At 35.3% G+C, this 13,163-nt stretch overlaps 1 protein-coding gene across 1 annotated transcript; it reads left to right on the forward strand.

Annotated features, from left to right (window-relative positions):
* The first annotated feature begins 9,869 nt into the window (after positions 1 to 9,869).
* LOC109086882 (stathmin-like) lies at positions 9,870 to 12,842 on the forward strand. The gene is made up of 5 exons (XM_019101155.2): positions 9,870 to 9,986; positions 11,645 to 11,690; positions 11,826 to 11,998; positions 12,074 to 12,265; positions 12,368 to 12,842. Exons 2-5 carry the CDS (start codon positions 11,675 to 11,677, stop codon positions 12,431 to 12,433), a joined length of 447 nt encoding a protein of 148 aa, XP_018956700.1. The 5' UTR covers positions 9,870 to 9,986; positions 11,645 to 11,674; the 3' UTR covers positions 12,434 to 12,842.
* The last annotated feature ends 321 nt before the right edge of the window (positions 12,843 to 13,163 follow it).

Genomic DNA, 13,163 nt, shown 5'->3' on the forward strand with positions numbered 1-13,163 from the left:
ATACATCCAGTTGCGGTTTGATATTGTATGATATTATGTGATCTCAGTAATGTGTCTTTAAAAATCGCCTCAGTTTTTGGAAGGGGTAACCATGGAAGAATATGAGCAGATGTTTGCAAATATTCAAGCGTCATGTAGCATTATCTTCAGCCTTCAAATAATAATAATAATTATAAATTAAAAAAGATACTTTGCAAAACAAACATATATTTGTGAGTAAATTAATCAGAACTGCCAAAAATGAAATGCAGTAGAAAAAGCATAAATCAGGAAGGGAAGAATAATCATAAAATTAAGAGTATACAGTTCTAGGAAAAAAATTGTTTGCAGTATTTTAAGAAATATTCAGAATGCCCTCCAAATGCTGAATTTTGATTTAAATTTGAATGGGTCAGTGTATTAAAAATAAATAAAACCACTGAATTTAATCTCTGTGTGCAAAGGATTTTAAAACTTGTCCACTTTGTAATCTCTATAACTCATACTGTATGTGATGTATAGAGTTTTGCATAGAGTGTTCTTACTGAACAGAGTGTACTTGCAATATATGTTTAGTAGATCTTTGATGTCTGTTTGATTCAAACTCAAGTTTGAATAATTGAGCTAATCCAAACTATAGGATAAAAAAAAGAGTACCTTCTCTGAATGTGTGGTGTGAGGATGTCTAAGAGCCATAGCCTTTTTAAGGTCTGTATAGCCTAAACATGCAAACTAAAGGGAGGGATATGACTGTGATGTTTGACAAGTCCAGAGAGATCTTTTTTAGTGTCTGTGTCATGATACGTGTGAAACTGGTATTATTTTTAAGTGTAGGGCATTTTGAGATGTCGTTTTTTTTTTATTGTCTATTTTAATACTCTGTGTTTATTTTACAGTATTGTCCCATTTATACTCTACACTGGTAACTTGTGTGTATCAGTGTAAAATGTTGTAATTGCCAAACTGGGATAAAATTGCCTTTGTATGTTTTTACACTACAGTAACTGTGCTGTTAAAAACACATCAATCAAGTCACACAATGTGTGTATTGTTTCTAGAATTACAAAGACAGAGAAGCTGTATCTGTATATACACAAAATATAAAAAATGAATGATACAGAAAGGGGCCAGTATTAGAAAATCAATTGAAACCTGCTGTACCTCATAACCCTTTTAAATGAATTAAGTGCTGTTGTTTACCACCAGATGGAGTCACTATTCACACGGGGACATTGCAAGCTACACGCCATTTGTTGTCAAAATGAAACAATAAGAGGGTGACCATGTGTTTCTCTGCAATAAACGTCTAATGTCATACACATACGCCATAATATATTTAGCTTGTTTTTTTTTTTTATAGAAAGTAAGGAGGCACCTGAAACTGTTCTAAAAATAAACAGACTAAAAATAAGCAGCACTGACATCCAGCAAATATCTTGTTTTCAGCAATGGGCCGCATATGGTCAAAACGATTGAAAAGCACTGATTTAGAGTCATCCAGTATATTTTCTTTCACGCTCTCCGTTAATCGTCCTAAACATCTTCATATAATGTTCTTCATATGGCCTCAGTTTCACTGATTACTTAGATGACAGTGACATTCTACTGACATGATGGAATGTCTCCTATGCTCTAGTGCAGGCTTGGTGAGGACAACATCCAATAAAGATTAAAGGAGGCTTCTCATCATGATAAGACCCCTTCTTAAACATCTGCCCATCTGTGCCACTCTGAAAGTTTGAGACAACAACCTCTGTGATGAATCTGCAATGAAAAGGACATTTGAGGTTTTGTGTCCTTCCTTGATCATTTAATCTCATTTTATACTATATTTGTCTGAATTAGTCAAACCAAACAAAATGCATAATGTAACTGACACAAAGTTGCCTACATTTTGTGTGTCTTAATAAGCATCTGCTTCCACTGTATCACATAACAATAAGCTGAAGTACAACTTCCCTATGGATAGGAAAAAGAGTTAATATAAACTTCTTTGATTCTGCACAGGCTGATGTCCATATCCTATTTCTGGTCAAAACATTTGTTCCAGCCATATGAAAATCCACAATATAGTAATAATTTAAATGCTGCACTTTGCATTGTGCCTAGCAACACCCTTTAGTTGTAACTATATAATATGGTTTATATCATGTACAAATAGTTGGAAATGCAATATTTGCATGCATTGTGTTACGTTCATAGGGCCATAGCAGCTTATTTTATTTAATTTGAATGATTTGTTTACAATGTGAGGCCTTGCATGCATTCTTCTCCCTCTCTATAAAATCCGCCATTGTTAATGTACAAATAGCTGGAAATGCAATCAAAACTAATATTTTCATAATATTTTCACATGTATTCCTAATACAGTGTTTGCTATGACACAACTTTGTCAAATCCCCCATCTGTTAAATGTCAACAACATCTATTATTATTTATTTGAGTGATAAACATGGCAGATTGGCAGATCCCTTGACACATCCAGCAAATGCGTTGACTTTGTGTCTGGGTGTCTGAGCATGGTGTTAGCTTGCATGTAGTCACCCAAATATGCTGTGAGGGCGTGTAGTCCCACCCCCTGTCTCACACTTGTATAACAAACCAACAAAGAATGGTGCCTGGGCCGTTGCTATGGCAACATGCTGCCAAGGAAACCGCCTCGGCTAAAAAAAAATGCACCACATTGCTAAAAAAAAATCACTTACAGATTTGTCTGTCTTTTATGTTTTGCACAAGGAACATTTTCAAGATTCTTTCATCTGATGTACTCGGAAATCTTGCAAGGACGGTGGCCAAACAACAACAGCAGCCTGCATGCATCACGTGATTCTGTTCGTCTTTACAGAAGCACAACACGGAGGGACACCAAGTGGATGTGGAATGGGTGATGCCCGAAGCAAAGCTGAACAACAAAGGCTACATCCTTACAGCAGTGAGATACTATCACATCTGCCCACACGCGGTGCAGACAAGAAGCACACTTCATCAGTTAATAACTACATGTCGTGTGAAAGCACAGCTATTAGTGCTGACATCAGCCACGGCACCCTCAGATCTTCTGTAATTAAGGTGGAGACCTTAACCGAGGGGTGACCTTTTCTTTGGTGCTGAGCCTAATAGTATTTTGTGGCTATTTGGTTCTGCTGGGGCAGAGGAATTTGCTGTGTTGTCGCAAATGATGATGTGTTGATGTGAGCCAATGAAATATAATCGGCAGCTTTTGCAGGTCAAGGGTGTGGGGTGGCAGTACCCACTCAGACGTGTGGCACATGCCATTAAACGTGCCAGTCAGACTGCCTGAGGTAGAGAGAGAAAGAGTAAGAGACAGAGCAAGAGGAGGAGGGGATAAGCAAAAGTGAGACAGAGGTACAATAATGGAAAAAGACATGTAGACAAACATTAAGTCAGACCTCTTTGGCGAAAACTACAATGAATTCTTATATGTGATTTACTGCATGAGCCACAGTGATCCAAGATGGGAAAATGGTTTTCAATGGTTTAAAATATGTAATGGCTTAAATCACTGGTTTTGCAATTGGAAATAAGATTTACACTGAACATATGTGGCAACTGAACACAAAACCAAAATTATTTAACAATAATTAATTAGGGAGGTCGAAAATGTTTCAGTAATAATTCCTTTTTTTATTATTATTATTATTATTATTTATTTATTTTTGCATGATAATTTGTTTAGTTATTTTATTCTCTGTCATTTATTCTCTGTACACCAGCAATCCAACATTTGAGGACCAGTCATTTAAATGACTTCAGACATCAAAGGGAATAAATGAGTGGATAATTTGAAAATCATCACTGAACACAAGTGGATGACCTGTGCTCTGGACACTTGATGTTGTTTGACTCAGAAGGGCAGCTTCAAGTTGGTAACAACCTAAAGGGCCCAGCATAGGAAAATGACAAGTGTAGCCTATGTCAACAGCTTTTTTAAATGGAAATTGAGTTTCTGGCAATAACATGGCATTATCATTGGCAAGATCAAGGTTTTTTATTCCCAGGGAACCAAATATTGTATACCTTGAATGTGTTAGTGTGTATAAAAGTGTCTCCTAAATAAATAAGTAAATGTGAATGTCAAGCACAATGAGGTAAGCAAGCATTGAAGCCATTAAAAACGATTCGGAAATGACGTTAAGTTCCATTAACAGAAGTGCATTGCGCCACCACCTCATTTCATAATCCACAGCAAAACAAGACACCGCTACCATCATAGTTCTATACAGAATGAATGACTTTTATTGGCCGGTTTTTTGTAGGTAATCAAAAACATAAAGCACAACCAGTGTAGTCTGATTTTCTTAGGAATGGCTCAAACGATTTGGTTCTTTACAGTGTATCAAAACATATAGCCTGATATTTAAACTGCATTTTATTCAATTATTTATTTTATGAAGTACTGACAAAACTCATAATGTAATCGTTGTAATACATAATGTAATTCATGATAATCTTTGACTACATGTTGTCATATGTACAATCAGTCAAATTATTTAATGATAAATATGACATTGGTTGTAAATTATATGTTTTTTTATTCACCAAACAGAATCGACTCATTAAAGTCAATCATTCAGGAATTGGACTTCACCAATTGTGCTGAATGTTTTTGATTTACTAAAAACAACCAACTCATTAGACGCATTCATTCAAGAATTAAACACTGATTGTGATGTAGCTTTAAAGATCAAGTTCAGTTGCTGTCTTAAGTGTGTCTTGCCTTCACTATCATATGCTAAGAACAGTACTTGTCTCCTGATCGGTTTACAGTGTGTTTGGTGTCATTCAATGCATAGGGATAAAAGACCAGGAGACAGATTTTACCCCCACCCTTGTGACCGACTGGGTATTCAGCTCACCGGCTTTCTGACCGTTATAATCGGATCTTTTGTTGAAATGTTGGCGAGCCATTCTGGGCTGAGGAAAACTAGGCAGCTGATATCTGCCTCTTCATTGTGCAGTTTGAACGATCAGCTCCAGCATTACAACTTTATACTGAAACAACCGTCAGCCTTTCAGTGCTTGCTCCCAAAAGATGCTGGTATTTTTCCACTTGGGCACCGTTGGGACAGACACAAAAGGGAAAGTGCCAAGGGGAGCAGTAGGGTTTAGAGTGTGGAGACACTACAGTCTCATTGTTGGGTGTTGTGTCATTTTTAATCAAAATTGTGAGATAAACTCAGAATTCAAAGACAAATGTTGGTATTGCAAAATGCAAATTTACAAATCAGAGAAAGTCAGAACTGCTAAATGTAAACTCAAAATCAGGAGATATAAACTCAGAATTGTGAGAAATTAAGTCAGAATTGTGAGATAAAAAGTTTGTATTTTTTATTCTGTGGGAGAAACGAGATTCCATATGCAGTCAACTGAAATTAATGGAATTTTCTGGCTTGCATCACAGACTTTCTTGCTAAATAGCTCATTTATTTTTACATTTTATTTTATATTGAGACAGTATATATGTGGAAGTGAACAAAAAACATTGAGAATATTTTGTGACACCAGATGTGTGACATCATTAATCTACACAAAAAAAACAAACAAAAAAAAAACAATGTGATGGCATGCTTGGTCATTGAGAGCACAGACATAGGGAGGGGGAAAGGGAAAAATACTGTTGGAAAGTCATTGATAAATGATTACCTATTACATAAGCATCAAAATATACAATAACCTTGATTGTACAATAACCTTGGTTCACTCACAGGGTCACAGGGGCAAAAAAAGATTCAAGAGAGTGACTGGACAATTCAGCTCAGAGATGAGGGCTTCATTCATCTATAATTCATCACCAGCTTATTCAGCCTCTAATGGAGGTGGCACAGAGCACATGTTAAACTTAGATCCTAGTGATGTAATGGCAAACTAATGCTTTACACTGCATTAACTGCTTAATACATTAGTGACGGATGACTGTGATAAAGCCAGTCAATGACAGGCCCTCACATATTCTTGAATATAGAAATGATGATCAATTTAGACATTTTGCCTTTACAAAAAAAAAAGTTTTTTTTTTATATAAAACTAATGTTACATAATGTCTGCTTTTCTATTTTTTTGTTTTATTTTGATGACATTTTAAAATTAGATAAAGGTTTCCTTTGTCTTATGGGAGACAGGGAAGAGAGACATTGGGAGGGGATGTGTTTGTGTGTAAAAGCATGTGCAACCAGTATGTTATTGTGGTTAGAATAGGGGAAGGGCTTCACTCTCATGGGAGCATAACAGCCCCCACTCTGTCCAAAGAGAAGGAACATTACATAACACTATGGTATTACGTATTATGACATTATGATATCATCCATGCATCCAAAAATAAAATAAAAAATGAGATGACTTCAGCCTACAGAGCCTGAGAAAAAAAAAAAAAAAAAAAAAAAAACAAACACTGCAAATTTGAAGCATCCCAGCATTCAAGTACAGGTGTTTTAAGCAGTTCCCATTCAGGCTAGTGTGGATTCAGTGGTCCATCAGAGAGAGAGAGATTCTCTCTGTCGCACAGTGGTTCTATAAAGTGGGTCACTGTCAGCGGTGGGAAATAAAATGCAAGGTATCTGACTGTGTGCCTCCCGGCAGTATGATCCACAATCTAGCCCAGGGGTGGGCAACGTCGGTCCTGGAGTGCCGATGTCCTGCAGAGTTTAACTCCAACCATGAAAAAAAAAACTCTCTTGTCTGTAGTCTTAGTAATCCAGAAGACCTTGATTAGCTTGTTCAGGTGTGTTTGATTAGGGTTAGAGCTAAACTCTGCAGGACAGTGGCACTCCAGGACCGATGTTGCCTATGTTCCAGATGTTCCAGTGCATTTATCAGAAAATATTTTGCCATAAAGTCTTCCAGCTTACATTCATCTATGCACATCTGGTGCACGTAGGTCAGTCAAAGTGCACATCTGGCTGTGGATAAATGGGATTTAAAACAGATCTAGTGTCAGCCTGTTATAAGTGGGTCTAGCCCACTAATAATAAAGGCGACACATAACACAGGAAAATCAATGCTTGAATGTATTGGAATATTTTTATACTCTACTAAAAGACTAAACCATTGCCTAACTGGGTGCCAGAGATATATATATATACATAAAAATATGGCAATACATTCAAGCATTAATTTTACCATTGATTAAACCATTTATATATAAAATAGTTTAATCAGTGGTCAAATCAATGCTTGAATGTATTGCCATATTTTTATACTCTATTAAAAGACTAAACCATTGCCTAACTGGGTGCAAGAAAGAAGATATATCTATATATATATATATATACAGTACAGGTCAAAAGTTTGGAAACAAACATTACTATTTTTAATGTTTTTGAAAGAAGTCTCTTCTGCTCATCAAGCCTGCATTTATTTGATCAAAAATACAGAAAAAAAACAGTAATATTGTGAAATATTATTACAACTTAAAATAATAGATTTCTATTTGAATATACTTTAAAAAAATAATTTATTCCTGTGATGCAAAGCTGAATTTTCAGCATCATTACTCCAGCCTTCAGTGTCACATGTAACATCCAGTCTATCACATGATCATTTAGAAATCATTCTAATATTCTGATTTATTATGAGTGTTGGAAACAGCTGTCTAATAGCTGTCTAATGTGGAAACAATCTGCTGTCTAATATATTTGATGAATAAAAGGTTAAAAAGAACTGCATTTATTCAAAATAAAAAAAAAATTCTAATAATATATGTTCTAATAATATATTTTCTTTACTATCACTTTTTATCAATTTAAACACATCCTTGCTGAATAAAAGTATTGATTTTATTTAAAAAAAGAAATAAAAAAAATTACTGACCCCCAAATTACTGACCAGTAGTGTATATTGTTATTACAAAATATTTATATTTTAAAAACATAGCTTCTTCTTTTTTATATATACTTTTTATTCATCAAAAGTATCCTAAAAAAGTATCACATGTTCTGAAAAAATATTAAGCAGCAGAACTGTTTCCAACTTTGATAATGAATCATCATATTAGAATGATTTCTAAAGGATCATGTGATAATGATCCTAAAAATTCAGCTTTGCATCACAGAAAAGAAATGATAATTTAAAGTATAATAAATTTAAAAACAATTATTTTAAATTGCAATAATATATCACAATATTACTTTTTTTTTCTGTATTTTTGATCAAATAAATGCAGGCTTGATGAGCAGAAGAAACTTCTTTCAAAAAAACATTAAAAATAGTAATGTTTCCAAACTTTTGACCTGTACTGTATATATATATATATATATATTTACAAAAATAAATCATTATATGTATATTAATATGTATTATATATAAGATTTACACACACACACACACATTTAGTTTGTTAGCATTTATTCAGCTTAAATATGAGCAACTAATTACGCTCTATTTAAATGTATGTATAGCTTACTTGTTTGCAAAATAAATATATAAATGCACTCTGTGTATGTACTGTATATATAGAATACATTAATTTAACATAAATATGTGCAACTAAGCCATATTTGATCATGTATAGCTTACTTGTATGCAAATATAAATAAATAAAATAAGTAATTAATAAAATAAATACAAATAAAATAAATTATTCTGTTCTATTCTATTCTATTCTATTCTAACTTGTTTGCAAAAAATAATAAATAGAAAAAAATAGGAGGGTCAGGCTCTCACAAACCCCCCAAAATCTCTGCTTAATACCAAACAGTCAGCAACATGTGTGGGAAGCAACACATGTGTAGGAAGTATGTTTATGGTTATGAAAAGCCTGCTAATGAACTCATTTATACTCACTTAAATGTTGTTTAAAATAGCTTTTATGATACCCTCTGCCCCCAGTGATAACAGCTAAAAAAATGTCCATGGCAGGGGGTTTCTCAGCTCCCTTTGTGTCTTTGTGCAAGACACAGAGACCCTAGGCAGGGCGAGGCATCTAAGCACCATCTGCTCCCCCTTGCTCTGGGCAGCTTACAAAATGTCTCCCTCAAACAGGATGAATGAGATCCTGGGTGGGGCAGGAGGAGACTGGCAGAGCATGATACAAGCACTTTTGGACAGAGATAAGGCCTATACAGGAAAATATTAGAGAGATATTTAACTTAGGAGCAAAATATATCAAATAAGCGTATTTAATGCAAATGCATGCCAGTAATTGTTGTATTCTCCTCATTTGAAAGTCACTTTGGAAAAGAGCATCTGCTAAATTAATGAATGCAGTGAGTGTAATATGAATGCATTAATGTATTTAAAATAGTCAAAACAACTGATTCCCACATTTGCTTTTCTCAAGCAGAGACCAAGACCATTTAATGGCATGGAAACAAAAACCAGCAGTAAAAACCAGTCAGCTTGATCACATGGCTGCGACTGTCAGCTCTGCCATTTAGCTAAAGTTCATGCACTGACAGAGGATTCACTGAGGCATTGGAAGAATTAATTGCCATATTGCTTTGCTCCAAAAAAATTTAAAGCAGGTCACAGACATGTCGCTGCTTTGTTATAAGAATTTATTGGGCTGTACTGTTTAGTCTAGGCCACTTGTTGTGACATGACTAACAAAGGGGTGACGTCAGGACTCGCTTGTTCCATTACAGCCTCATCTTAAGTTGTCATCACAAGTATATCTGGTCAGTATATATCATTTATTTAATAATAAAAATTCTTATTTTCAATTAAAAAGAAGAATAAAAATGGCGTCTGAAATAATAGGCTAGTCGAATTGTCCATTTATAATTTATAATTTATTTTGAGAAATAACCATTTAACACTTTTAATGTGAATGCAGTCATATATTTTATGCAAATAATTTAAAAGTAAATCACATAATTTCTATTGAAATTATAGCGTACTACATATCCCAGAATTTTCTATTCGACGATCATTGGTCACATTCAAATGTGACGTAACACGATTTGGTCCTCCTTTGCGCGAACAGTTGATGCTGAGGCAGAGAGGGATCTGCGCGCGGTCAAACCCAGCTCTGATTTCCACTGCATCCAAAGGTGGGTGTGTTTTTTGTTATAGTTATTGTCAAAAATTCATATTTTTGCCCTACATCTCAACCGTTTCTGACGTGACAGAAGGAGGAGGCATCTAAAGTATAAAAATTCAAAGATTTATGCATATAAGGGCATCAGAAATAGAGTTAACGTTCCGTTACCATAAATAAATAAGTCCATGAATTTAAAATTAGCACTCGCAGCAATCTAACTGCTCGTCGTTGCGCGAACATTAAGGTTTTGTGTTTATCGTCGTTTAATCGGGAGAGAATTGTTCAAACCGTCGAGCTCATCATTAGCCGTCTGGCTCTCGTTTAACTTAGTTGAAATCTGCTTGTTGATTTAGCCGTTTTGCTAGTGCAAAATCTATTCTATTGTCAGCCATAGACTTCAACAGTTTTCTGTTTTACCTAAAATCTTAACAACAATCCCAGTATATTATACAGCCCACAGTACAGTGATGGGTGATCTAATGGGTCTCGACGTCTTTTGTCTTTGTTATTTGTGTGCATTTACCAACCGTGCTTTCAAATAATATTATTTACCTTATAATACATCAATAACATCGATTAATAAACATATGGAATTAGGCATTTTGCATGTCAAGACTGAGATTATTCTGTACAATGGGCAGTGCAGTTGTGTCTGGTATGAAATGGGAGAGATTAGGGTGTGATCTGGTTTGCTGTAAACGGGGATACGCCAATACCTTTATTTGTAAATGTTGCATTCCATATTTGCATGTTTCTTGAACATTATTAGGGTCTTATTGATACGTAATTTAGTATAGTTTGTGGTATTATGGATTTTTGAAGGCTGTTATAATGGGGGTTCAGGGTGTATCTCGGCCATCTATTGTCTCCAGATGGTTTCCTGCATCCCATCGGATAGACACTGGGGCTGGAGGTTTATTTTCAGCCATCAAGAGATGATATGTGGTCAGGTCATTTTTAAGATGACACGTTTGTCTTATACTTAATATTTGACGAACCACTTCAGCGAATTAGGCTGTCTTTGTTCGTTTCTTACACAATATCCCCTTTGTTTTAATCTCTCAGTGGCCAGTTGGATCTCATTACATTATGCATGATGCTGATTTGTTTGTCTCTACATTTCACCCGAGTGTACACCCTGCATTATATATTTTAATTAAACTGTTATTGTTTAATTAGACGATGATGACAGCACGTCTGAATAGATGGCTTCTTGTGCTGGCAGTGACTCGTCCTCTTCTTGGCTTCCAGCATAAAGAAGGATATATTGCTATTTAATAGACTTGTTCCCTTGTTTGACCTTATGTATTCCAGCTTGTTTCCTTCCCATAATATCATTCACTTATTATGCATGTCTATTGTGGCGACACCACTCCTTTAAGTAGTGTATTTTAATTATATATTTATTTATTAGTTATATGTATTATTTCTTGTATATTCCACAATAGGCACACACCACACAAAAATATTTCACAAAAAACAAAAAAACAACCACCAAGAATATTTTTTTTTTTTTCAGTGACAGAAAAGATGCGTTTTTGAGACTTGTTTTCAATATGTGGGGAGGGACAGATAGTTAAGAGAAAAGATTGTGTAAGCATGATTAAATCAATGTTAGTAACAAAACCTTTGCATTTTTTGATATTATTATATGTATTCATTTGGCAGGTGTGTGACACTGTTGAGGTTGGAAGTGCAATGGCGTCCTCTGGAGGTAAGATGTGAAAATATGAGCAGCTAAGCTCCAGTATCGCAATCAATATGCTTCACTATAAGGTAGTTTAAATGAAAACATTCTGCAAAGAAAATCAAGCATGGATTATTAAATGCAATGGCGTATGGTTCACAGACATTCAGGTTAAGGAACTGGACAAGCGTGCCTCAGGACAGGCTTTTGAAGTCATCCTGAGTCCTACGGCTCCAGATGCCAAAGGAGAATTCCCACTTTCCACCCCCAAGAAGAAGGAGGTATCTCTGGACGAGATCCAGAAAAAACTGGAGGCGGCAGAGGAAAGACGCAAGGTAAGTGGTCATTTAAGGATCCGTTGCATAGTGACTGTGCATTCTGTTCCTCATTTGTTTACCTTCTCATATAAGAACCACGAGGCAGAGGTCCTGAAGCACTTAGCTGAGAAACGAGAGCATGAGAAGGAAGTCCTTCAGAAAGCAATGGAGGAGAACAACAACTTTAGCAAGATGGCAGAGGAGAAACTAAACCAGAAAATGGAAGCCAACAAAGAAAACCGCACAGCACGCATGGCAGCTCTGAATGAGAAATTCAAAGAGAAGGTTTGTAAATTGATGAATACATACGCATTATATGTTACTTTGTAAAGTTTCAGATCTATTGAATTTCCATTATGTTAATGGATGTATATTTCTTTATTTTAGGACAAGAAGCTCGAAGAGGTACGAAAGAACAAAGAAACAAAAGATGGGGCAGAGGGTGAAAACTAAGTTTCCGCTCTCATTTTCCTTTTCATTTAGGGTATAGCATTGTTTTTTTTTAATGCATCCAAAGATTTCTTTTTTGTTCCATTAAATTGGCCAGTTTTCCGTGTTTGGATCCATGTACTTGCCACTTTTTTATTAAGGGGTTTTGGGGAAAGCTGATGCACAACATTTGATCAGTTTATGTGTATTCAGTTCTGTCTTTCATCATCCCCACTAACCTGTAGATTTGTCCAGTTGCAGCTCTATAGCGTTTAAAATGAGCAGTGTTTTACTGATAGGGAAGCATGCCTGTGTTATGCATAGGTCTATTATATACTTGGTATACTGCATTGTGCAAGTCCACCTGTTCCCTTGTATGTCAGTACTGCCATCCTATGAGCTTAATAAAGTTGCACAGTTGTTTGTTATTGTACCAGTTTTGCCACTGCCTCTTTGTTGAACTGTCAGTCAGCCGGATTGTAATGTGGAGTAAAAGAACTTCTTAAAATGTGTACACTATGAAGATAAATGGCAGTTTCTGTAATCTATATGAAAAATATGTTTTGCCAAAACAATAATCAGATCTTTTTGGACACTTTTTGATGTACTCTTTATAATCTGCATGAGATTCCTAGTGTGAAAACTAAACATTTCATTATCCACACGCCTTACTTTACTAGATCATACTTTTATAGTAATTCATACTCAATATGCACTAATAAAAAAAATAAATGCATTCCAGTAAGTACTTGCA

Source organism: Cyprinus carpio, chromosome A16 (genome assembly GCF_018340385.1).
Source record: "Cyprinus carpio isolate SPL01 chromosome A16, ASM1834038v1, whole genome shotgun sequence".
Lineage (NCBI taxonomy): Eukaryota > Metazoa > Chordata > Actinopteri > Cypriniformes > Cyprinidae > Cyprinus > Cyprinus carpio.